The 23,802-nt window shown below is 47.8% G+C and overlaps 1 protein-coding gene across 1 annotated transcript in view; it reads right to left on the bottom strand.

Annotated features, from left to right (window-relative positions):
* Nucleotides 1-23,802, bottom strand: part of MYO1D (myosin ID) — a gene marked incomplete at its 3' end in the record, with an annotated part of 104,088 nt that overhangs the window by 20,812 nt on the left and 59,474 nt on the right. Inside the window, exons 15-19 of the mRNA XM_014951516.1 lie at nucleotides 22,612-22,682; nucleotides 20,720-20,794; nucleotides 19,080-19,212; nucleotides 6,640-6,806; nucleotides 1,032-1,239 (exon numbers count right to left, since the gene is read on the bottom strand). Coding sequence (XP_014807002.1) covers nucleotides 1,032-1,239; nucleotides 6,640-6,806; nucleotides 19,080-19,212; nucleotides 20,720-20,794; nucleotides 22,612-22,682 — 654 coding nt within the window. The remainder of the gene's footprint in view (nucleotides 1-1,031; nucleotides 1,240-6,639; nucleotides 6,807-19,079; nucleotides 19,213-20,719; nucleotides 20,795-22,611; nucleotides 22,683-23,802) is intronic.

Genomic DNA, 23,802 nt, shown 5'->3' with positions numbered 1-23,802 from the left:
TTTCAGCAAGTACTACAACCAGCTCTTGTATTTTTTTTTCCCCTCTGGTGTATGTTGCTTTTGAGGTCACAAAACCGCCTTCTATTGTGTTGTGGCAGCCCCAAAAGGCACCCAAACGATTTAGGAGCTCGCCAGGTCCCAACAAACTCCTGTGACTTCCACGTGTACCTTTGTGAGAAAGTCTGAGAAGCTGCTTGCCCTGAAGTCACAGAATAGAAAATTGTTTATCCCAAGGGTAAAGCCAGAAAGATCCCAAGCTTAAACCCCATGTTCAGAGGGGAAAGACAAGTGCACAGGTCCTGCTGCTCTGTGCCTCAGGTGTATCACTGTGTCTCAATGTTAAGGGCCTCTTATTTTCTGTTCTGGAGAGTGCCTTTCCCTCTGCTACCCTTACACCCAAGCTGCTGGGGCAGTGCTTTCCCCCTTCCTGTGCTGTGACTCTCCTCAACACCTGCAGACCCCAATGTTGCACAATATGGCAGGTTCTTATGGGAAGTGATTGCCATTAGTGTGCAAATCACCCCTGCTTTCTGCACCCCTGGATGTATTTTTTTGGTTTAAAGTCGATGGATACCATCAGCTACAGATCCATTAGTGAACTTTTACACATGTTAGACTCTCAGAACTCATTGTGCATCACTCTTAAACATTCAGCTACAGATCCATTAGTGAACTTTTACACGTTAGACTCTCAGCATCCATTGTGCATCACTCTCAAACATCCAAGCCCAAAAGGTCCTCTAAGTTTCCAGGCAGGCTACTGGCACTGAGTTAAGAGCAAGTCTTTTAAACAGTATCCAATAATCTTACAGCTCCTACAGCTCATGGTCCATCACACCACACCAGGACTTCAGTGCAGTAACTTCAGTTCTTGTGCTGCTACAAGAACTTGGAAAAAATGAGGTCCTAATCAAACTGCAGTATTGCAGAATTTGTGCAGACTTGTCACTTTTGCCAGCGAGACTGAAAAGGGAGCAAAGAGGTTTTAAGGAACGTGAACGGAGTTTTTAATGGAGTAAACGAAGCTTTACCTTCTGTAGGAAGAGGACAATCCTCACAAGCATCTTGGCGTGCAGCTCCTCCAAGGTGAAGAGAGTGCGGGGCGTGCGGATGAAAATCTTGGTCTTGCCATAAGCAACGTCGTGCTGGAACCCGTGGCACTCGATGAGCTTCTGCACCGCCTCTTTGTCCGAAGGGAGGTCGTGGTTCGGCCAAGTGAACTCCGAGATCATCTTGTACCTGGAATTACAAGGTACAATTTACAAACCTAAACTTGTCATCTGGGTTCTCAAGAAGCCAACCTTCAACGTGTTTTAGAAAGAATTATGATCTAAATTCTAATAAAAATGATTCTAGACCGAAGAGCCTCAAGACAACCCGTGTAAGGAATGAATCATGATCCTCAAAATCCAGGGAAAATGAACATGAGGCATGATTTTGTGAGACGCTGGAAAAAATATTGAGAGAAGCTCATTTTGTCAACACCGACCTGATGGAACACAACAGACCTCCCCACTGTCCCCCTGCAGATTCGGCAGCTCCATTACTCACACTTTCAGCACACAATTCAAAATGTTTTTGGGAGGAAGAAAAGCTTTGGTTTGCTCCCATTCTGCATAAGAAGCCAACTGTAAACAGTTGTTCAGTCAGAAAACCTAGACTTAAAAATTCTGCAAATAACGTTCTTGTCCATCATTTTTGTAGCTATTTCTAACAAATGTTATTATTTATCTCTCGTGGTTTCGGCCAAATTTACCAAAACCAGAATGACAGACGGCCCTTCCCCACCCTCCCCCAAAAGAGAGGGGAGGAAGAGATAAGGAGATTTAGAAGTTTCGAATGAACTAAATGTCCTTCAAACCAGGACATTCCCAAAGCAGCAGAGTCTGTGCAAACACCACTCCTGCCTGGAATTGCTGTTCAATCATTCCCTCCCGTCCCAACGCTCCCAAGCTCTTTTGACACTGAGAGAGAGAGAGAGAGAGGACACAGATTGGAACTGAGACCACCACAAACCAAACAGGAGAATAACTGCATCAGACTCTGCTCTCCGCAAGATTTACCAGCCTTGCAAAATGCTGATCAGGCAAATAGACATTTGCAAAAAGCAAGAACGAATTTTCCACGTAAGATTTATGGACATAATCAAAAATGTAATCGACATTTTCACCGTAATAGGACCCACATCCCCATTCTAAATAAAACAAGCACGCAGCGCTCTCAGCCACTTCTCTGTTTAAAGCCCACGAGCCGAGTCAAAGCATTAATCTCAATGTTTGAGACACTCAGAAATTTCAGCACCCGTTAAACGGCTGCAGCAATAAAGCTTTTTGCTGGGGAGTGGGTGAGCTGAAGGAGTTACTAAAATAAGCCTGAACGGAAATACATCACACTGTCGCTTCCATTCATCACATCAGCCCTTCTGAACTCGCTGCTGGGGAGGGGAAAATGGAGGTGCACCCCGTGTCTGGGCAGGAAAGCCCCTCAGCGTGAGGGTGACAGCACACAGATCTCACTGATAAATAAACCAGGCTTATTAAAAACCCCCCTCAGACAGGCTCACCACAGAAAATTTTGCATTTATGCTTGGCTGGCAGAAGAATCCCTCCCCTCACACACACGTGCACGCAGGACATAAATATTTCACATGGGTTTCTCTTTCTTATTCTCATCAGGAAAATGTTCCTGCCATAATTAATTCACTGGGAAAATCTTCCACCTCGAGACGTTTAAATTAGGAGAGAGAAAAAAAAACCCCAAGGGGAGTGGGCAGCGCAAAGCCCCGCGGAACTGAAGGGCCCTGCAGGAGAAGGGATAAGAACTGAAAACCCCCCAAGTCATAGAATCATAGAATGGTCTAGGTTGGAAGAGACCCTTGGGATCATCGAGTCCAACCATCTCCCCTACTCTACAAAGTCCTCCCCTACACCATGTCCCTCAGCACTGCATCTAAACGGCCCTTAAACACAGCCAGGGATGGGGACTCCCCCCCCTCCCTGGGCAGCCTGTTCCAATGCCCGACCACTCTTTCGGTGAAAAATTCCTTCCTAATGGTCAATCTAAACCTCCCCTGTTGGAGCTTGAAGCCATTCCCTCTCGTTCTGTCACTAATTACCTGTGAGAAGAGACCAGCACCAACCTCTCTACGGAGACCTTTCAAGTAGTTGTAGAGAGTGATGAGGTCTCCCCTCAGCCTCCTCTTCCTCACACTAAACAGCCCCAACTCCCTCAGCCGCTCCTCAGACGATTTGTTTTCCAGCCCCCTCACCAGCTCCGTTGCCTCCTCTGCACTCGCTCCAGCACCTCCAGATCTCTCTTGGATTGAGGTGCCCAAAACTGGACACAACACTCGAGGTGTGGCCTCCCCAGTGCTGAGTACAGGGGCACAATCACCTCCCTACTCCTGCTGGTCACACTATTTTTGATACAAGCCAGGATGCCATTGGCTTTCTTGCCCCCCTGGGCACACGGCCGGCTCATATTCAGCCCTTTGGCAACTAGAACCCCCAGGTTCATGTTTCATTCTATTCCTTCTTCACCACAAAAGCAGGACTATGGTATTTAAAGCCACCCCGAGGCAAAGGGGCCCCTTCCCTCCCAGCCCACAGGCGGTGGGACGTGGTGGCATCCCCGTATCCCTCCAGAGGCACGTGGGGGGTGATGCCCCACAGCTGAGAGTGGGACCCAGGTGCCCCAGCGGTCCTTGTCCTCCCCCCTGGCTAATTATAGCGAGCAGAACCCAAAATAAACCTGCTCACTGACACCACAGCCCTGCCCCTCTCCTGCCCGGAGATCCCTACAGCTTCCAAGGTCACTTGTCCATTAAACACCCATTTCTACACCACCTTTGTTCCTCCTTCTCCGTACGTGGCCATAGGACCACCCAGCAGACACCAGTGGCTACTGGGGCTTACAATTCCCAGTATAACTCTCCTAAGGACCAAGAGTTTTGCGAGGTGCTAAATTATGAAGTTTTAATGAAAAATACCAGCTGTGCCCATGAAGCTGGGTCCTGCTCTTACGTGGGGTTTCCACGTTACATTTAAACGCCTGGGAATGGGCAGGAGGATGCTTTTGAGGGGCAAGTGTTGGGTTACACTGGCAGATGCCTCGCACACACACACCCCCCTTCTGAAATCCAAGCAGCTTCTCTTTTTTTTCTTTTTGCTATATATATTTCTTTTTGCTTTATATATATTAAAACCGAAGAATGCCTCACATCTATTTAAGACACACGGTCCTGACACGCACCTCACACAACCGGGAGATGCAGTTCCCAAGTGACCACGCAGCATCTCTTGGGCAACAGGAAAATATTTAGATCTTCCTTTCTCCAAATTGGTAGGGGCAGAGTGGTTCCCACAGAGCTCTGGGTTTTCTTAATTTCAAGGAAAGCTTGCAAAGGACATTTATTAACGGGCTTAACTGTGCCTCACTTCGTTTCCTACTGATAGGAATGGGATGTCAACTACCTTACAGTATTTTAGTGCTAAGTAGTAACAAACTCTTTTCCTACAAAAAGGAAAGTGACTTCTTATATATGTTTTTATATATATATCTATATAAAATAAGGCATACATGCACTCACATATATATACACACACACATATGTATCTCTCATCTCTCTCTATCCCAATACATATCTCCTGTCCCCTCCAAGAGGAATCAGCAGAACAAAACACAGGCATCTGGTTTGGGCTCAGGAAATCTGACAGTTTCAGGGACCCGTGAGGGATTAAACGTCTGTCTGTGGGTCTGAACTTCTAGAAGATCTTCTGCAAACAGATGGCACAGCTACAGCCCAAAATCACTGAGTTACTCTCCATTTTCAAATGTGCCCCCCGTGCAGTGCCAGAGCCCAGAGCTGCAGGGCCTGGGGTCCCCCCAACATCCCCAATCTCCCAATAAACCTGTTAAATATAAAGAAGCAGAAACCCCTTTGTGATCCCTGTTAAAAACCTCTCAGAAAACGAGCTCTCTGTACCACAAATGATACTCCCCAGCCCCTGTAGGGGGGTACGGCTCAGCCAAAGGGTACGGCTCACCCAGAGACAAGGGACAAAGAATTCTGGCAAAAATAAAAACAATATCCAGGCCAGAAGACTTTGTTTATTATTTTTTTTTTTTTTAAATTCAGAAAAGTCAGCGCATGCAGTGCCAGAGCCCAGAGCTGCAGGGCCTGGGGTCCCCCCAACATCCCCAATCTCCCAATAAACCTGTTAAATATAAAGAAGCAGAAACCCCTTTGTGATCCCTGTTAAAAACCTCTCAGAAAACGAGCTCTCTGTACCACAAATGATACTCCCCAGCCCCTGTAGGGGGGTACGGCTCAGCCAAAGGGTACGGCTCACCCAGAGACAAGGGACAAAGAATTCTGGCAAAAATAAAAACAATATCCAGGCCAGAAGACTTTTTTTCTTTTTTTCTTTTTTTTTAATTCAGAAAAGTCAGCATAGACTGGACTTGGAGCAACGCTGTGATATGCAAATAGTGTGTCTGATACCTTACACTGTGGATGTTTAATCCCACTCCAGGGTCCAGCAGAACAAACGCTGCAATAGCCTGAAAGGGGCACCAGTCGCCACGTGCTAATTTGGTTTTACTGGCTGTAAACACCACTCCTGGTCTTAAGCTTCGAGAAGCTCATCAAACATTCATTAAAAACAAAGCAGCTGTTTACATGAATAGTAATGACACAAATCTTAGGAGTAAATTGTAATGGATTCCACATGTGAGGGCGAAAGCACGATGTTTAAGGGAGCCGATCCACGGCTCTGTGGGCTGGGTGTAGGAAACCAAACCCTTTCCTTCCACTTCAGGTGTCGCAAAATACCCAGGCAAAATCCAGGACCAGCAAAGGATCTTCCACCAGCACTCGCTTCCTAACGTGTGACATCCCACCTGCCTCAATAGTTTAATTTTTTTCTGCCCTCACGGCCTTTTTCTCACTTGATTCAATAACAGAAGGAAAAAATCAATTCACTATTTCATCAGCCAGAGGTTGAATTCTTAGAACCCGGGCTAATTTACCAAAGCCCTAAGACAAATTTCAATCTAAACCATCTCATTTGTCACAAGTCTGGTAGGAATTAAGAGGGTGAGAAGTATCAAAAACCATTTTTAATGGGGTCATGTTACTATCCCTTTTTCAGACTTCCCATCTGAAAGTCCAGAGGTTTCCTCCCACACACACGTAATGTCACTGGGCCGTCGAGCACCTCCCAGGACACACAGTGTCTGTCTGTCTCTCTCGCTGCACCAATTTGACAACGTTCGGAGAGAAAGCAGAAGTTAATTAGCTCCGGTTTTAGGGTTATGCTCTGGGGAAGAACCTCATTACACGTTCCCGCTGCAGAGAGTAATAGAGCAAATGAGTTTTAGCAGAAAGGAAGTAGAGCCTGAGTGGCACATACACACCTCTGCCACACAACGAGAGAGCAACACAGTCCCTGATAGACCCCCGTGTCTTCGTACCCAACAGCAGACATTGAACCCAACACAGCACCATCTGGATGCTCAAGGGAGAAGATCACAAGTCCTGAGGACTTAAACCTTCTCCTTCACTCATAGAGAGACACCCAACCACACACCTCAGCCCAGACCCCGCACTCTCCTGCAAAGAGCCCACTCCTTTCTCACCTGTGAAGGAACTTCTCGTAGGTCTGGCGGTAGGCGAAGCCTGCTCGGCGCACTCGCACGTTCTCCAGAAGGCCAAGGTATTCCACTTGATGCCTGCAACGCTCCTCGTCAAAAATCTGGGGGGACTTCTTATCGTTGGGCTTAATGCAACGGACATAATAGGGCTCCTAAAGGGACAAATGAAACCCAGTGTCACTCGGAAGGAAAACGGTCAATGCAGCCACAACTGTGTCCTCGTGAAAACACCAAGATGTCCATCCACCCCAGTCACCTGGATGTGGTGTGGCTGCTTAAGAGGAATTACAGGGTTAGAACAGAAATGCCAAGCACGACACAGAACACGTTCCTCCCCTTCGCACACTACAGCGACATCTGTTACATCATAGAGTCCCAGGATGGTTTGGGTTGGAAGGGACCTTAAAGATCATCGAGTTCCCACCATCGAGTTCCCACCTCCCACCAGAGCAGGTTGCTCCAAGCCCCCTCCAACCTGCCCTTGAATCGCTGTGTGACTCATGGGAGTTCGAGCATCCCAGAACCAGTTCCATGTCCCCCTTATCTACAGACCGTGACAATAACAAAACCAGTCTTCATAAAAGACAGCACAAGCAAAGTGATTCATTGCCCTGATTGTTGGACATGGCTTCTCCAGTATCAGTATCTATCTGGGCTCCCCAGTTCAAGAGGGACAAGGAACTACTGGAAAGAGTCCAGCGTAGGGCTACAAAGATGATTCAAGGATTGGAGCATCTCCCTGATGAGGAGAGGTTGAAAGAGCTGGGACTCTTTAGTCTGGAGAAGAGAAGGCTGAGGGGAGATCTTATCAATGCCTACAAGTATCTCAAGGGCGGGCTGAGGGAGGAGGGAACCAGACTCTTTTCAGTGGTTCCCAGTGAGAGGACAAGGGGCAATGGGCACAAGTTGGAACATAAAGGGCTCCACTTGAATATGAGGAAGAACTTTTTCATGGTGAGCCCTGGAACAGGCTGCCCAGGGAGGGTGTGGAGTCCCCTTCTTTGGAGATTTTCAAGACCTGCCTGGATGCTCCTGAGTAACATGCTCTGACAAGCCCTGGGTGGTCCTGCTTTAGCAGGGGAGTTGGACTAGATATCTCTATGGTCCCTTCCAACTCTAAAAATTCAGTGAAATTCAGTGAAAAGCAGCACGGACTTCTGTCCAACCAAGTCCTCTAAAGTACTCTAAAAATTCTGTGAAATTCAGTGAAAAGCAGCACGGACTGCTGTTCAACCAAGTCCTCTAAAGCCTGCAGCAACACCCTGGGATGATGGAAACAGGCAAGACCCAGCTACCTTCTACCCTAGTTCAGCACCACAAGCACCACACCTTCCACAGGACAACCATAAGCCACCAGCACACCAGTTCCTCTTCCTGCACTGCCTGGGACTTGCCAAGGATGTTGAAGGACTGGTGGATGTACTCCCCCAGCGTGGTCCTGCCTTGGATCATAGAATTCCACTGCCTGGGACTTGCCAAGGATGTTGAAGAAGGATCGGTGGCTGTAATCCCCCAGCATGGTCCTGCCCTGGATCATTGAATCATAGAATTGTCCAGGTTGGAATGGGACCTTTCAGATCATCTAGTCCAACCATCAACCTAAATCTGATAAAAAAAACAAAACCAAAACCCATCACTAACCCATGGCTCTAAGCACCGTGTCAATCTGTACTTTAAATACCTCCAGGGATGGTGCCTCAACCCCTTCCCTGGGCAGCCCATTCCAAGGCTTAAGAACCCTTTCTGTGTCAAAATGTTTCCCAATCTTCAATCTGACCCTCCCCTGGGGAAACTTGAGGCCGTTTCCTCTTGTCCCATGGCCTGTTCCTTGGGAGAAGAGACCGACCCCCCCTGGCTACAGCCTCCTTTCAGGGAGTTGGAGAGAGCAATAAGGTCTCCCCTCAGCCTCCTCTTCTCCAGGCTGAACACCCCCAGCTCCCTCAGCCTCTCCTCATAAGACTTGTGCTCCAGATGCTCAGGACAGAGTCCCCCAGGGTCGCATCCCACACCCTTCACTCCCAGCCTGCACCCAAGAGATAAGCCCCAAACACAGCCCTCTTAGACTGTTACGATGTTTACTTTTACTTTTATGAGATCAAAAGCAACTTTCATTTAGGCCAACATGGTCTATAACCAGCCCCAGCTCCTAAAGGGTGACTGTAAGTCTTTTAATAAACCTATTTATTTTCGCCACATTGGGTTTTGAAGTCCATTTATTTCTTTGTCTTCATCGTTAGTCCTTGCTATCCCACTTCTAACTTTATTGGTGGGGGGAACAGCAATTAATAATTCTCGTAAAGCTCACCTTAGTGTTTTAAGGTAAAATTGCATTCTTAGGACATTAATAAACAATATTTTTTTAAGTAGCCCTTGCAAAAGGAGTGGCACATTGTGCAGGCTGGGAGAGCCCACTGCCCATCACTGAGTCTCATCGCACACCAAGAGAGAACTCAAATGAGGATCCCAGTCAGCTCAGAAGGTCCCAATACATCCAGACTTGCTTCAGAGGACATGGCAAAGGGGCACTTAAGCTGAAGCATTTAAAAAAATCAATACACAGCAATGCTAACACGATGATAAAGGGAGATAGGCACTCTGTCTGAAATCTTAATATTAGAAGATGTCATCTTTCGTAATGGGGGGGGGCATCTCTTCTCCCAAGGAACAGGCCATGGGACAAGAGGAAATGGCCTCAAGTTGCCCCAGAGGGGGTTCAGCTTGGAGATTAGGAAACATTTTGAGATGGATAGCGTTCTTAAGCCTTGGAATGGGCTGCCCAGGGAAGGGGTTGAGGCACCATCCCTGGAGGGATTTAAAAGATGGTTGACATGGTGCTTCGAGACATGGGTTAGTGATGAGGTTTATCAGAGTGAGGTTGATCGATTGGACTCGATCTGAAAGGTCCCTTCCAACCCAGACAATTCTATGATTCTTTAATCACAAGTGATAAATTAAGAATGGAATTTCAGCAATTTTCCCCCGGACTAGATGAAACCGGTGGCTGTAAAACCATCTGTAAAACTGCTCTAAAGGGAAACCCCACGGGTTTTCCACAGGAGTCTGTTCTGTCCCAGTGCTACCCGATGGTTTCAGCAGTGATTTGAATGAAGGAGTAGAGTGTGGTACCAGATCTGGAGGCAAATGAAGTTTCAGAGTGCAAGAACCCACAATGTTAACATGTGGGAGGAGTGGTTTGGGAAAAAAAAAAATAATTTAGTAACAAATGCAAAGTTCCACGTTGAGGCAGAAATAGTTGTATAATGAAAATGAAAAACTGATTTGACACTAGTGCTAAAAAAAGATCTAGGTGAACGTGAGTCAGGTTCGTGTTTTTCTAAGGAAGGGGCACAGGAACAGGAAAACCACAAGACAAAAACACGCGACAGGTTCTGCTCATCTGCACATCACCCGGGGGTTGGGGCACTGCAGCTCGAGGGGGATGCAAACGGCCCTGAGCCGGTTCAGGGAAGAACAAGAAACATCAAAAATTCAGAAAATGTGACTCAGAGGAAACACGGTTCTGGTCTGAGGAGCCACATAACCATCCCAATGTTAGATTTTATACGCTTAAAGGGTAAACATGAAGAAAAGTAAATATTCAGTTTTTGGACAAAGAAGCACTGGCTTTAACTACAGTGTGAGCATTCAAATTGGGCACCGGGAGAACGTGAGTCAGGTTCGTGTTTTTCTAAGGAAGGGGCACAGGAACAGGAAAACCACAAGACAAAAACACGCGACAGGTTCTGCTCATCTGCACATCACCCGGGGGTTGGGGCACTGCAGCTCGAGGGGGATGCAAACGGCCCTGAGCCGGTTCAGGGAAGAACAAGAAACATCAAAAATTCAGAAAATGTGACTCAGAGGAAACACGGTTCTGGTCTGAGGAGCCACATAACCATCCCAATGTTAGATTTTATACGCTTAAAGGGTAAACATGAAGAAAAGTAAATATTCAGTTTTTGGACAAAGAAGCACTGGCTTTAACTACAGTGTGAGCATTCAAATTGGGCACCGGGAGAAGCAGGAATGGGAGCTGAATTCCTGAGGAAGGGAAGGCAAACTCCACCAGTGGAGAGGAAGCTCCTGAATGAGCATCTGCAAAGAGAGGACAGAGGCCGAGGTGCCTTCAAACAGGAGATAGATTCCCCAGGTCCCCTTTGGCCCTATTTTCTATGATTTGTCTATGATTTAGCCCTATTTTATATGATTTTAGGTCACTTAATCTCAGGATAACATGAAAGGCCTCAAACTGCTATTTTCCCTTCAGTAAAATCGAAGAAATAGGATCATCCTTGACCATCCTGGCCAGTCCTGACATAACCTGGCTAATGATGGGCACACGGAGCTTTCACTCGCTAACGAGCAGGACTCGGCTGAACGTGGGTAACGAACAGGCTGAGATAGGGAGGCCCTGGAACAGCAGAGCTTCGTGTCCTAGAAACTGAGAGAAGGCAGTGGACCTTCTGGGGAAGGTGCTGGACTGGAACGTTTCCCCGCTTTCTGAAGGATGTGATCAGCAGCACCAAGCTGTGCTGTTCTCCTGGAGGGCTGTCCCCAGGGCAGGGACACACGGCAGCGAGGACAGAGAGCAGAATCCACACCAGCTGCCCATGGCAGAGCAGTGTCCCCTGCTGCCAGCCCTCCCGCAGCAAGCCAGGAGCGAGGACGTGGGTGTGGGATAGAAGGATGTGTGGGGAATACACCTTCTTACATCATCTCCCTTCTCCCCCTGTGACCTCATCTCTCCCCACGGAGCACGTCAGGGACAGTTCTATCACGGTCTCGTTTGGTTCCCTCTCTCACCGGGGAGATGGAGGCGAAGCTGCTCATTGTGGAGACAACAGCCCCGCTCCCAAACCACCACCTGAGCCCCTGGTAGGACAGTGCTCTCTTCATCCTGCTCCTCTTTTTCTCCGAAAAGGAAGGAACACTAAGGACACAGCTTCCCCAGGACACCAGGCAGCCAAGAGACAGCCCTGTTCTGGGTGAGTTCTTTCATAGAATCATAGAATTGCCCAGGCCGGAAGGGACCTCCAAAGGCCATCTAGTCCCACCCCCCCGCAGTCAGCAGGGACACCCCCAACTAGACCAGGTTGCCCAGGGCCTCGTCGAGCCTCTCCTTGAATATCTCCAGGGAAGGGGCCTCAACCACCTCCCTGGGCAACCTGTTCCAGTGCTCCACCACCCTCACAGTGAAGAACCCTCTCCTCATCTCCAGTCTAAATCTGTTCCCCTCCAGCTTGAAGCCATTGCCCCTCGTCCTGTCACTGCAGCCCTTTCTAAACAGGCTCTCCCCAGCCTTCCTGTAGCCTCCTCAGGTACTGGAAGGGGCTATTAGGTCTCCCTGGAGCCTCCTCTTCTCCAGGCGGAACAACCCCAGCTCCCTCAGCCTGTCCTCGTAGCAGAGGGGCTCCATCCCCCTCATCATCCTTGTGGCCCTCCTCTGGACCCTCTCCATCAGGTCCATGTCCTTGTTATATGGAGGGCTCCAGACCTGCACACAATACTCCAGGTGAGGTCTCACCAGAGCAGAGCAAAGTGGAAGAATCACCTCTCTGGACCTGCTGGCAACGCTTCTTTTGATGCAGCCCATTGGCCTTCTGGGCTGCAACTGCACACTGAGAGTTCTTTACAGAGGTCACCACCACACTGAGCACCACCTTCTGCCAAAGAGATTCAACACAACCCATACCTCTTCCATTTCTTCTCCTCGCCTTAAGGAGAGAACCATGAAATACAATATGCTGGTAGAACGTAAAGAGTTTTAAGAGATTTACATAATTAGCTTTTTTGGCTTTCTGCCGAAAATTATCTCCGCGTCGAAGGTAAGAAGGTTTAGAGGGGTCTTTGTTCACTCCAGAGTCTCCTGCTGGCTCCCGGAGCTCGCGGGGGGATGATTCCCTGGGGCTGCAGAGCTCGGCTGTGCCAAGGGAACGGCGCTGTCCCCACCGCTCTGCCCGCGCTCCCAGACATCGGGTGGCAAACTCTGGAGGCAGACACAGCCCCTTCTGAGCTCCAAATCAGAGCTGAAGGGGGTCTGACGTGGACACGGCAGCTGTAACTGATGAGGAGTTGGAGTTTGCTGGACGCAACGCCCACAGTTTAGAAGCTCTGAGCTGTAACCTCTCAGGTGCATGGCAAGAAACAAAGGCCAGGCCACCCATCTCCTGCATGACTGGGAAGAAGCTGTTTAGGGACAATGCAGGACATACAGAGAACTCCCTGAACTACACCTGAACCTAGAAGCTGTGGAAGAGACTGCAGCTGTGAAGGTGAATAGTCTACGGTTCTCCCCAGTGACAATGACATTCAGCTTGAGCCACTTCTCCATCCACACGTTAGTCACCCTGAAGGACAGACCTGTCCCACTGTTACCAACAGGGTCACTAACACCAGAACACTGCCAGACCTGCCCTCAGCACTGCTGTGTCCCATCTGATGTCAAGATGAATATAAATCCTTTGATGAGATTGATATTATGGTTGGACTCAATGATCGTAAAGGTCTTTTCCAACCTATATGATTCGATATTGAAAGGTCTTTTCCAACCTAAATGATTCGATATCGTTGAGCTTCTCACCCACCAACACCCCCAAGTCCTTCTCCTCAGGGCTGCTCTCCAGCCATTCTCCACCCAACCTGGATTTGTGCCTGGGGTTGTCACGTCCCAGGTGCAGGACCGTGCCCTTGGCTTGGTTGAACTTGGTTTGCAGGAGCCCAGCTCTGCAGCCCGTGCAGGTCCCTCTGGATGCCATCCCTTCCCTCCAGCATGTCAACCTTGCCACCCAGCTCAGTGTCATGAGCAAACTTGCTGAGGGTGCACTCTGTCCCACTGTCCATGTCTCCAACAAAGACATTGAACAGCACTGGTCCCAGTACCAACCCCTGAGGAACACCACTGGTCACTGGCCACCAATTGGACATTGAACCGTTGACAACAACCATTTCAGTGTGGCCACCCAGCCAGTTCCTTATGAGAACAGAGGAAGAGAATTAGAGAAATCATCAGGGGTGTGAAGTCAAGAAAGTGCATCCCACTCCTCTGCCTCGAGGGAACTGGTGTCACTCATTCGTTACCGACGTTACAGCCCCCAGTTCACAGCCACTCATTATTGCTGACACACAAACCCCCTTCTCCACCCCAGAGGGGTGCTGGGGTTGTCACTCATGTCTTTGCCATTCAAAAACACAATAACCTCAATGCAAAAAATAATAATAAAAAAATCCATGACTTGAAGCCCAGCACAAAGAGGAGCGACTGTATTTGCATTTGATAGAAAAGGCCGAAGTCAAGGCACCACTTTCCTTTTGGAAAACAGAAATAGGAAGCTCCTGCACAGACAGGAGATCATCTATCAGTGCAATTACAGCGCAATTAAAGCCTCACAGCAATGACAGCTACTAGGGGAAATTCTAAAGTAGATTATTCCATGCTTACAATCCCACCAGCCTCGGCTCTTCAGGGGGATAATTATGCAGCTCCCATTATTGCACCGCGAGGCTGTCAAGCCCGGGAGCTGCATTTTATAAACGGAGATCAGAAATAGAGAGACACAAAGGCCCCGGTTCTAAAAAGCTGTTTAGATGCCCAATTGCAACATTTTTTTTTAAATCAAGCTGAGAGATTTTTAGATTATTAAGTGTTAAAAAGAAAACAAAGGAGTTTAAAGTCCTTGCACCCTAAACAAACTCCTCCTGGAGAGATTTCTTTTCTACCGTTTATAGCTCGTTAGATGAGAGAAGGGGTAGGGCCCAGGACTGACAAATTTGTGCTGGATACATCCAATCCATCACAGCTGTGACAGTAGAACTTACCAGAGATGAAGCCTGTCAACCTGGATAGGAGAGGAGAGGTATGGAAGAAAGAAGAGTCAGATAAAAGGAGTTACATAGAAGGAGGGTAAAAAAAATAAAAAACAATAGAAAAAAAGAGATGAATGTCCAGAGAGAGTTCCTAGAGAAGCCCATCATTTACAGCCGTGTCAGCCAAAGGACTTCCCGTGGCAGTACTTAAAAGAAAAGCCACCCAAAGTCATCCATCACAGACCAAATCCTCAGGAGAACAGCATGGGCAGTAAAACATGTGCTTGGGAAACGTGAAATGGCAACTCTGTAAAGCTAGTTTTTGGGTTGATTGGTTTGCTTTTTGAAAGAAGAAAAAAAAAAAAACAAAAAAAGACCTTTTTCTACCTGTCAGTGGTTTCTGCCCAAAAGACTCCAGTGTAAGCCCGGGGGATTACAGTGTCACTGAGACACCAGTGCTCACAAGCCCAAATTCAATTCAGCATCCTCCAAAAACAGATTTCCTGAGTCTTCATACTCGTGTGGACACGTGGAAACACAAACTGAAGTGAAAACCATATTTGTGACCAAGTCCTGCAGCGTTAACACGGCTTTTAGAGACTCACCCTAATGGAAGCACCAGACACTAACGACCACAGCGCCTGGGAACCACAGAACCCTGCTTCACCACTGAATATTCCACATTTCAACCAGAAAACCAACAAAACGGAATTTTTCAAGGTGCTAATTTTAAATACTGGAAAAGTTAAATAACTACCTACTGCTATAGATACAGTATTCACGACTTTGAGCTTTGTTTCTGATATTATTATTATTTTTTTCCTGCCCACCGAATTAGCATTTTTGGACTCTATTCCCCCAAATGACAGGATAAAAGATACCATTGATATTGCCAAAAAAGCCTGCAGCTTTTTGGGAAGGCCAGATTGAGTATAAATGAAAAAGAGCTCTTGGACTGCCATTCCGTTCGAGAGCTCTAGACACAGAGCACATAAATATGGTTTTAAAGCAGTTTATGAGAAACATTAAAGAAGCAGGAGCAGCCCAGGTGGAATGGGAGGCTGAGACAAGCAGCGCTGACTGCACTCATGTACTGGGCAAACTCCAGTAACGGGAATAAATCAGCTCAAACGGCACCAAAATTCAAGCCTATCTTCATCTTCGTTTTTAGAAACAGCTGAGAAAAACATGTAGGGACATCACCTCTCCCTACGGAACCCTATTCCTCTGTCACCCACCACCCCCAGGGCTGACACCGCGTGTGCGACGCTGCTCTCAGGGAGCTGTTTCTATCTGCTGTTACCGAAAGCTTCCCCCAGAAAAAGTCCTGGAGGGTCCAAACCCCAGTGGGACACATCAATGTTGTCACTGGCATGCTGGGGGGCATCAAGAAAAGCATGGCCAGCAGGTCCAGAGAGGTCATCCTGCCCCTCTGCTCTGCCCTGGGGAGGCCCCATCTGGAGCACTGGGACCAGTTCTGGGCTCCCCAGTTCCAGAAGGACAGGGAACTGCTGGAGAGGGGACAGCAGAGGCTACAGAGATGATGAGGGGCCTGGAGCATCTCCCTTATGAGGAGAGGCTGAGGGACTTGGGGCTTTTCAGTCTGGAGAAGAGAAGGCTGAGGGGGGATCTGATCAACACCTATAAATACTTCAAGGGTGGGTGTCAGGAGGATGGGGCCAGGCTTTTTTCAGTGGTGCCCAGGGACAGGACAAGAGGAAATGGGCACAAACTGAAACATAGAAAATTCCACCTCAACATGAGGAGGAACTTCTTTCCTGGGAGGGTGGCAGAGCCCTGGCAGAGGCTGTCCAGGGAGGTGGTGGAGTCTCCTTCTCTGGAGACATTCAACCCCACCTGGACACGTTCCTGTGGGACCTGCTCTGGGTGACCCTGCTCTGGCCGGGGGTTGGACTGGATGGTCTCCAGAGCTCCCTTCCAACCCCATGAGATTCTGTGTAACTCACTCATTTCACATACACCAGCCAGCCTTCGGTGATGAATTTTGGTACCTACTGACTCAGGATGGATAAGGTGTGATTTCAACTCTTCATCTCCCACAGTGAGTTGCAGGAATTTTTCAAACCACCACCGTACACAGAATTCTTTTGACTATTCTATTTTCACAAATACCAGGTGGCCTAGAATTTTTCCAATAAACAAGCAAATGAAGTTTTTCCACGAATGCTTGTCGAACACCCCCACCAACAGCTCCCTGCCATCCCTCCTTGATCACAGCCCTCCACTGCGACACCCCCGGCAATTTCTGTCTGTGTTCTCGATACACCTCCCTGCGGTGCCTCAGGGTCCCCTCCTGTCTGGCTCAGCAAGAGACAACATGACTGCTCCGTAGATGGAGAACTGCATTAACAACAGCCAGCAGCAACCAGAACCTTTGTCCTTCCCCAGCTACTCATTTTCATAGAATCACAGATTGGTTTGGGTTGGAAGGGACCTTAAAGCCACCCCCAGTGCCACCCCCTGCCCTGGGCAGGGACACCTCCCACCAGCCCAGGCTGCTCCAAGCCCCCTCCAACCTGCCCTTGAACCCCTCCAGGGATGGGGAGATCTTTTCACCTCTTTAACTCCACCAGCTCCTTGGCTTTCATCCCTTTCCAGCTCTGCCCTTTACCTATCCTCCCATCAGCAATGACTTCCAAGCAGGCCCACCCACTGCCCAGCTCTCCACAGGAGCTGGAGGAAGACTTTTTTTCCCCTTCACCATCATATTTTGCAGCTCCAGGTCCCTGGGTGACTGCCTTTGCCAGCGTGAGCCCAGCAGTGTGTCTTTGCTGTGCTCAAGTGAAGGAGCAGCAGGAGCTCTAGAGCCCAGCTCTGTGTTGGGTCATGGAATCATGGGATGGTTTGGGTGGGAAGGGACCTTAAGGACCATCCAGTGCCACCCCCTGCCCTGGGCAGGGACACCTCCCACCACACCAGGTTGCTCCAAGCCCCCTCCAACCTGCCCTTCAACCCCTCCAGGGATGGGGCAGCCACAGCTTCTCTGGCCAACCTGGGCCAGGCTCTCACCACCCTCACACCAAACAAGTTCTTCCCCACAGCTCAGCTCCATCTCCCCTCTTGCAGGGTCAAACCCTTCCCCCTCCTCCTAGGGCTCCCCTCCCTCATCCAGAGTCCCTCCCCATCTCTCCTGGAGCCCCTTGAGGGACTGGAAGGGGCTCCAAGGTCTCCCCGGAGCCTTCTCTTCTCCAGGCTGAACCCCCCCATCTCTGGGGCCTCCTCTGGCCCCGCTCCAACAGCTCCATGTCCTTCTGCTGGTGGTGGCCCCAGAGCTGGAGGCAGCACTGGGGGGGTCTCCCCAGAGAGGAGCAGAGGGGCAGAATCCTCTCCCTCAACTTTTTCATAACACATGGAGCAAACTTTTGGGGTTCTTCCAATCTCTACACCCAAATTTGATTAGGGTTAGCCAGCAAATTTTGGGGGGGACTGACAGATCAGGTAAATCCTGACTTCTTGGAAAGTCAGAGTAAAGTCTGTCCCCCAGAACTAGATCTCCTCAATATAAATGAAGAGCGTTCTCACCTCTTTGTTTTGGAAAACAGGGAGCAATATACTATTTCCTGTAACACTCCCAGTGAGGATCGCTCTGTGTACGCCCTGGGTGACCCTGCCCTGACCAATGCAACACCCACAGAGACTCATGTGGCTGCCTCTCCAAGCAGAAATTCAAACAACGCTCTGCTCTTCACAGGGTCTTCTTATTAGAACAAGGATCATTGCTCTACAAAGTTTTTCCTGGCCTTAGCACATCTGTGGGCATGTTATCCCTCCAGATTTTGGGACACTAGCATTTCCTTTGCTTCCACAGCTCCCGAGAAGACAGTGAGAACACACTGCCCTTTATTGCTCAGTTACTGTAAATGTTAACACAAACCACTGCTCTGAGCTCACTGCTCATCTCTTGGGGACCGCACTGCCCTTCGCCAACACTCCCAAAATGCCAGGAGTCCAGCAAGGTCACCAGCAGCAGTAACACCCAAATATTTGGTAGCAATCCCTGCTCGCAGGAGGGCTCACACTGCTCTCCTCATCCTGCTGCTCCACGGCGCGTTCAAACAGCCCTTTCCCCAGTTCATCCCTTACCCACCCTTGCGCACACGAAGCAGTGCTTGCCTCAGCAATGCCTTCTACTATAAAAGTTAATTATTTAGTAAAACAAAAGGTTTCACTTCTCCCTCTGACACAGGAAAGAGGAAATACGGAAATCACCCAGGTCTGCCTGGATTTTCACAGAAGTCTCTTGGCATTGAAAGGCAGAAAGAGAGAATCTCTCCACTGCGAAACTGCATCCTCTGGGCCCTCGGCCAGAAGAGTTTTGTTAAAGATGATTATTTATTTGATATAATAATTACAACCTAAGAGAGACTGGCTTTCCTACAAGCGAAGATACACTGGTCACAGAAGAAACACAAATCCACCTTCTTTGGATGGCAGCAAACTCTCCTACGAGACCTTCACAGTGTCACAGCCAAAGGTCACCCACCCCTGCTCAGCTTGGCTTTCTGGCTGATGGCAGGGACAGGGAGGTGGCAGCCTCCCCACGGAGAAGCTACACCCTACTGATTAGATGTTGGAGTCAATTTTGAAACAGCAACACTTACCTTTGATGCCAGGTTGTCCACTAGTGCAATCATGGAGTTCTTAAAAAGAGTAGCAGCTGTCAGAGGTCGCTTGGTTACCTCGGTGATGCTCAGTTTCCCTTCAGGCCACATCATCTTCAGCACAGGGTTAGAGCTAAAAGACAGGCTCTTTAATTACACAGCCTAATAGCACTTCAGCTCAATTCAAAATTCAACAGCTCGCTTCTGTCCAGATCTACTGGTGTTTTCAGCTCAAAATATATCAGCCAAACCAGTGTGACATTCCCGGGCAAAACAGCTCTCGCTCTTGAGCAACACATGGCTCAAGCTTCCAACCCAATGTTCTGGAAAAATGACAAGCACATTCTCCTCTTCAGATACAGACGTGCAGTAATGGGATAGTAAAAATCCCACAGAAGTGATCTATCAAAAGCCAAGTCTGCCTTACTGGCACAAACATAAAGAATTTAATCAAAAGAGAAAAGAGTAAGACCATAGCCCACAGCATCCTCCCTTGAAACTTGCTATCTGCTTTCAAGCTGTATTTCTGCACTGTTCCTCATACATCAAATAATTTATACATTTTAGCCTACATTTTCTTGAAGGGTTGAAGGTGAGGTAAAATAGCCATGATGAAATAGAGGAAAGCTGGAAGCAGTTAGGGCAATCCAATAGCCAATCCATCACGTGCTTTAATATGCCGTAAGTGGTCTTTGTGAGCAGTCTTTTCCAGGGACTTAACGGAAAACAGAGCCTAAATTTAATAAAACCTCTGTACAGCAAATATTTTGCAGGTTTTTGGTTAGTGTGAAGTCTTGAAAACATGAACAGCAAGGGAGTACACTGAGTAAATGTATCAAGACTGTAAACTCAGTTAATGGCTGTACTAGCTGTTACACCAGACAAACAGAGCTGCCCCAGCAGCTCCAGCCTGGTTTTTGCTGACTTCCACCCCTGAGCAAAGTCTCTGAAAAACTGAGATAGGCCACAGTTACCAAAGAATTAGAACACATTTAATGCCAGCCAAAAGGAAAACACCTTTTGGAGCACTTATTTTGATAGGATTTTAAATATTTAACTTGTACTTGCCTAATTAGTATTTATAACACGTGACTACAGGGTTTACATTTTTCATGTCGCTGCACGTGCAAAAAGGATTCAGATCTATTTGCCCATTTTTCCCCTCACCCCTAAACTTTCTTTCCAAACAAGCACCTGTAGCTGGGGCCAACGATCTCTGTTGTTGACCAAAGGCTACTCGGTGTCTTCGGCACCAATTAAAGAGAGATAAGCAATTGCAACCGGTCCAAACCCCTGGTTAATGACAAATCAGGCAGCACAGGTGATGTCTGCACAGCTATGGCGATTGCTCAACGAGCTGGGTTCAAAAACCACTTTACATTCAGTTAAATTAAGGGCTTTATCAGAACAAAGCCAACATACACAGAATAAGGACTTTATCCTGAAAAATCAAACTAAGAGCCCTCGGGTCACGGTAGATATGCAAAGATCAGATCCCAGAGCAATGTGTTTGTTCACGTGCACTGAGCACTCTGCAAAGAGCATCAGCCAAACCATCAGTCCCTCCTGCCACCCGCTCTGGAGACCAGGATTCTGCCAAATGAGATTTCAATTCACCTCATTAAGACTTTTATTCCTACCTGTTGTACATGAGGCGCTTGAAGTCTTGAAATAAAGTGTCCTTGTTTTTGTCAATAAATCCACTGACTGAGTAGCTGAAAAAGAAAACAAAAATAGAGTTAATTGCAAAGAAGCAAAGTCCTTCTGCGAGCCGCTGGTGTCGGTGTGGAATCAGCATCCCTGTGCTCCCACAGACACAGCAGATGCTGATCAGGAATCCAGCTCTGCTTCCCAACCTATCACTAATTTGCTGCATGGGCACTGTGTGAGACTCCAATCCTCCTGCCCAGCTGTCCCCTCCAGGGCAGGCCCAGTGTCTGTCTGGTTTTATGAAGCCATTTGAGCCACACAGGTGAAGAGCACCATGGCCCGGACACCCAGCAGGGCTTGAGCAAGTCGTAGATGGCCCAAATTCTAGAGTTAACTCATGGCCTCTGCCTCCTAGAGCCTAGAGTGTTAAATCCTATAGAAAATGTGTTTTCTTTTTCAAAATGTCTAGTCTGTCTCTCTCTTGGTGTCAAGGAAGATTCTCTAGTGGGAGAAAAAAATGAAGAGCAGCCTATAACCAGTGACTGGGGAAGTCTTGGAAATCAACACACACCCTCTTTGGACTCTCTCCTTCCTCTATCCCCGCAGAACGACCACGATTATGGTTTCAGAGTCTTATCTCTTCTCCAAGACTCCAGACAGCCAGCGCTCCCTGCTCAAAAAGGTCCAAAACCTCCCCGTTCAGTGACTCCCACTCAGTTGCTTCCTGAGGTTCAGACCCCCTGGGAAGCCTGTTCCCAAACTGCAGGCACTGGGGTCCAGAGCCCCACAACATTCAAAGCCCTGCATGAAGCCACCTCCAGTCTTTCTGCTCCATGTAACACAGTTCAGGCTCAAATATTATCTGCAGATATTTCCACATTTCAGTTTTCTTTTACAAAATTTTTCAGCCACTGGCAGTGCCGAAAGTTCACCCACTAACGTGGCACTGTGTGTTTTCTCCTCCTTGGCAGAACACTTTGAAATCAGGGATGTTTAAGGAATCACTCAGCAAAGACTCCAGGACAAAATCGAGCTGTGCTGAATGGCCTTCTAAATTAAAGGTAAATTTAATCCCAAGGTAAAAGAATCCTAAATTATTTCCTTATTAACTCCCTTTAGATTCTGCTGGTCCGAGGAGCCACACCTATCCTAATCCATTAAATCACTCCAGTGATATTCCAGGCAGTTTTTAACACATGGGCACCTTTCACTCCTCCTCCATCCTCCCTCCCCTGACTGTCCCATGCTGTAGCCGTTTCTCCTGCTTTGGGGAGGAGCAGAGCCAACCCTCTGTTCAGGAACCCTTTTTATTGCTCTTCTTCCTCTCCTTGGAGCGAGAGGTGGGGGAGAGCATCTGTCATCCCATCATTGGCCAACCCAGGACACCGTTCCCAAAGGCTTCAGACACAGGACACTTTCCAACCCGAGCAGGGAAGGCTCCTCACACTGATCCTCATTTCAGTTTAACGCTGGATTTTGAGTCTGCTCAAACCCATTTGAGAATTTCCAGCCAGAGAGTTATATAATCTCACTAAAACAGATGTCAAAACCAGATTTTATTAGCTCGGTAAAGCTTTTTGCATAAACAGAGCTGGCTGGGGTTTTTTTCCCCCCCCTCTCTTTTTTCCTGAAGTGCTGCTCTCCCCTCACCTTCCCTCCCCACACTCTCCTTTTGTTTCAGTTCCAAGTACAAAATCATATTCTGTGTAGCGAGTAACCAGCGTAAGATTTAATTAATAAGCAACCGCTGCACTCTGTAATTCCGTGTGACAGCTATTCTGCTTCAGACCAGAAGCAGCATTAAATCAGGATATCGTACCACTTCAAAGCTGGCTAAAAGACAAAAATAGAAGGTGAAACTTTACTTCTGGAAGAAACTCACATCACATCTCCGGCGTAGTGCTTGATCCGAAAGTCTCTGTCAAACTCCAGCGTTTTGTCGGTTGCACAAAGCTGAAATGAATTCACAGACATTAAATCATCACCCGTGGATTTTCAGGTTTCATGGAAGAGCAACACACATTGGAAATAGAAATGGAAACTGTAGTTATTCCGCTTTATAGATGCACGTGTAGATGTGACACCCAGTTATAACACTGCTTCATAATATTTTTTCACGGGTGCATTATAAAACCCTGTATTTGGACAAAATCAAGTTGCAAGAGCCTACAGTTTTATTAAAAAATTGATACTATCTCAGAAACACCATTAAGCAAAAAGAACATTCATGCATATAGAGAAGCATCGCATCTAGGAGTTAATTTATAACTTTTTTTAAGTCGTCTTTATCTTTTTTTCCATTGTGGCATCATCCTCAACAAAGACATGAAGAAATCAAAATGTGGCAGCTCCAATAGCTTGTCCTGGCCCAAATCACTCCAGATGAAGGAAGATCCCCCACGTGGTGCCCACCCCTGCAGACACGGGGGGGTCACAGCCCCAGCCCCTGCTCTCAGCCCATCACATCCCTCCCCTGAAGGAAGATGCCACGTGCCCACACAGCAGCCGTTTGGTACCAGTGGCCTGAACACACTCATCCCTTCAGGAATAACAGAAGCCAAAAAAATCCACCAGGCCCAGCTTAATTAAAAAAGAAGAAAGAGATAAAAATGAGGATTAGAGCCAAAAGGGGCAGGTAAATGAATGAAGATTTTGCAGGAAGCGTGGGCGCTATTTAAAAACGTCGAGGACTACGAGCAAATATCTACTATCCAGCAAAAGTCTTGGAAAATCAAAGAGAAAATTAGCACAGCTAAACTGCAGGGCAGGAGAGATTCTTAGAAGCAAGAAGGTATCCCCCAAAAAACTTCACTCGTGTCCAAGAGTAGAAAAGAGATTGGCTCAAACTGACAAACAGGTGGAAAAAACTAAACTAAAATATATATAAAAAAAAAATAACAAGGAGGAAACCAAAAAGTTTGAGTAAAAAGGTTCAGTGCAGGCTACAAAGGAGGGAGATGCCAGGAAATCACCCAGGTCTGCCTGGATTTTCACAGAAGTCTCTTGGCATTGAAAGGCAGAAAGAGAGAATCTCTCCACTGCGAAACTGCATCCTCTGGGCCCTCGGCCAGAA

Source organism: Calidris pugnax, unplaced genomic scaffold (genome assembly GCF_001431845.1).
Source record: "Calidris pugnax isolate Ruff unplaced genomic scaffold, ASM143184v1 scaffold191, whole genome shotgun sequence".
Classification (NCBI taxonomy): Eukaryota; Metazoa; Chordata; class Aves; order Charadriiformes; family Scolopacidae; genus Calidris; species Calidris pugnax.
The sequence above is the reverse complement of the archived record's forward strand: the minus strand, read 5'-3'. Positions and strand labels throughout refer to the sequence as shown.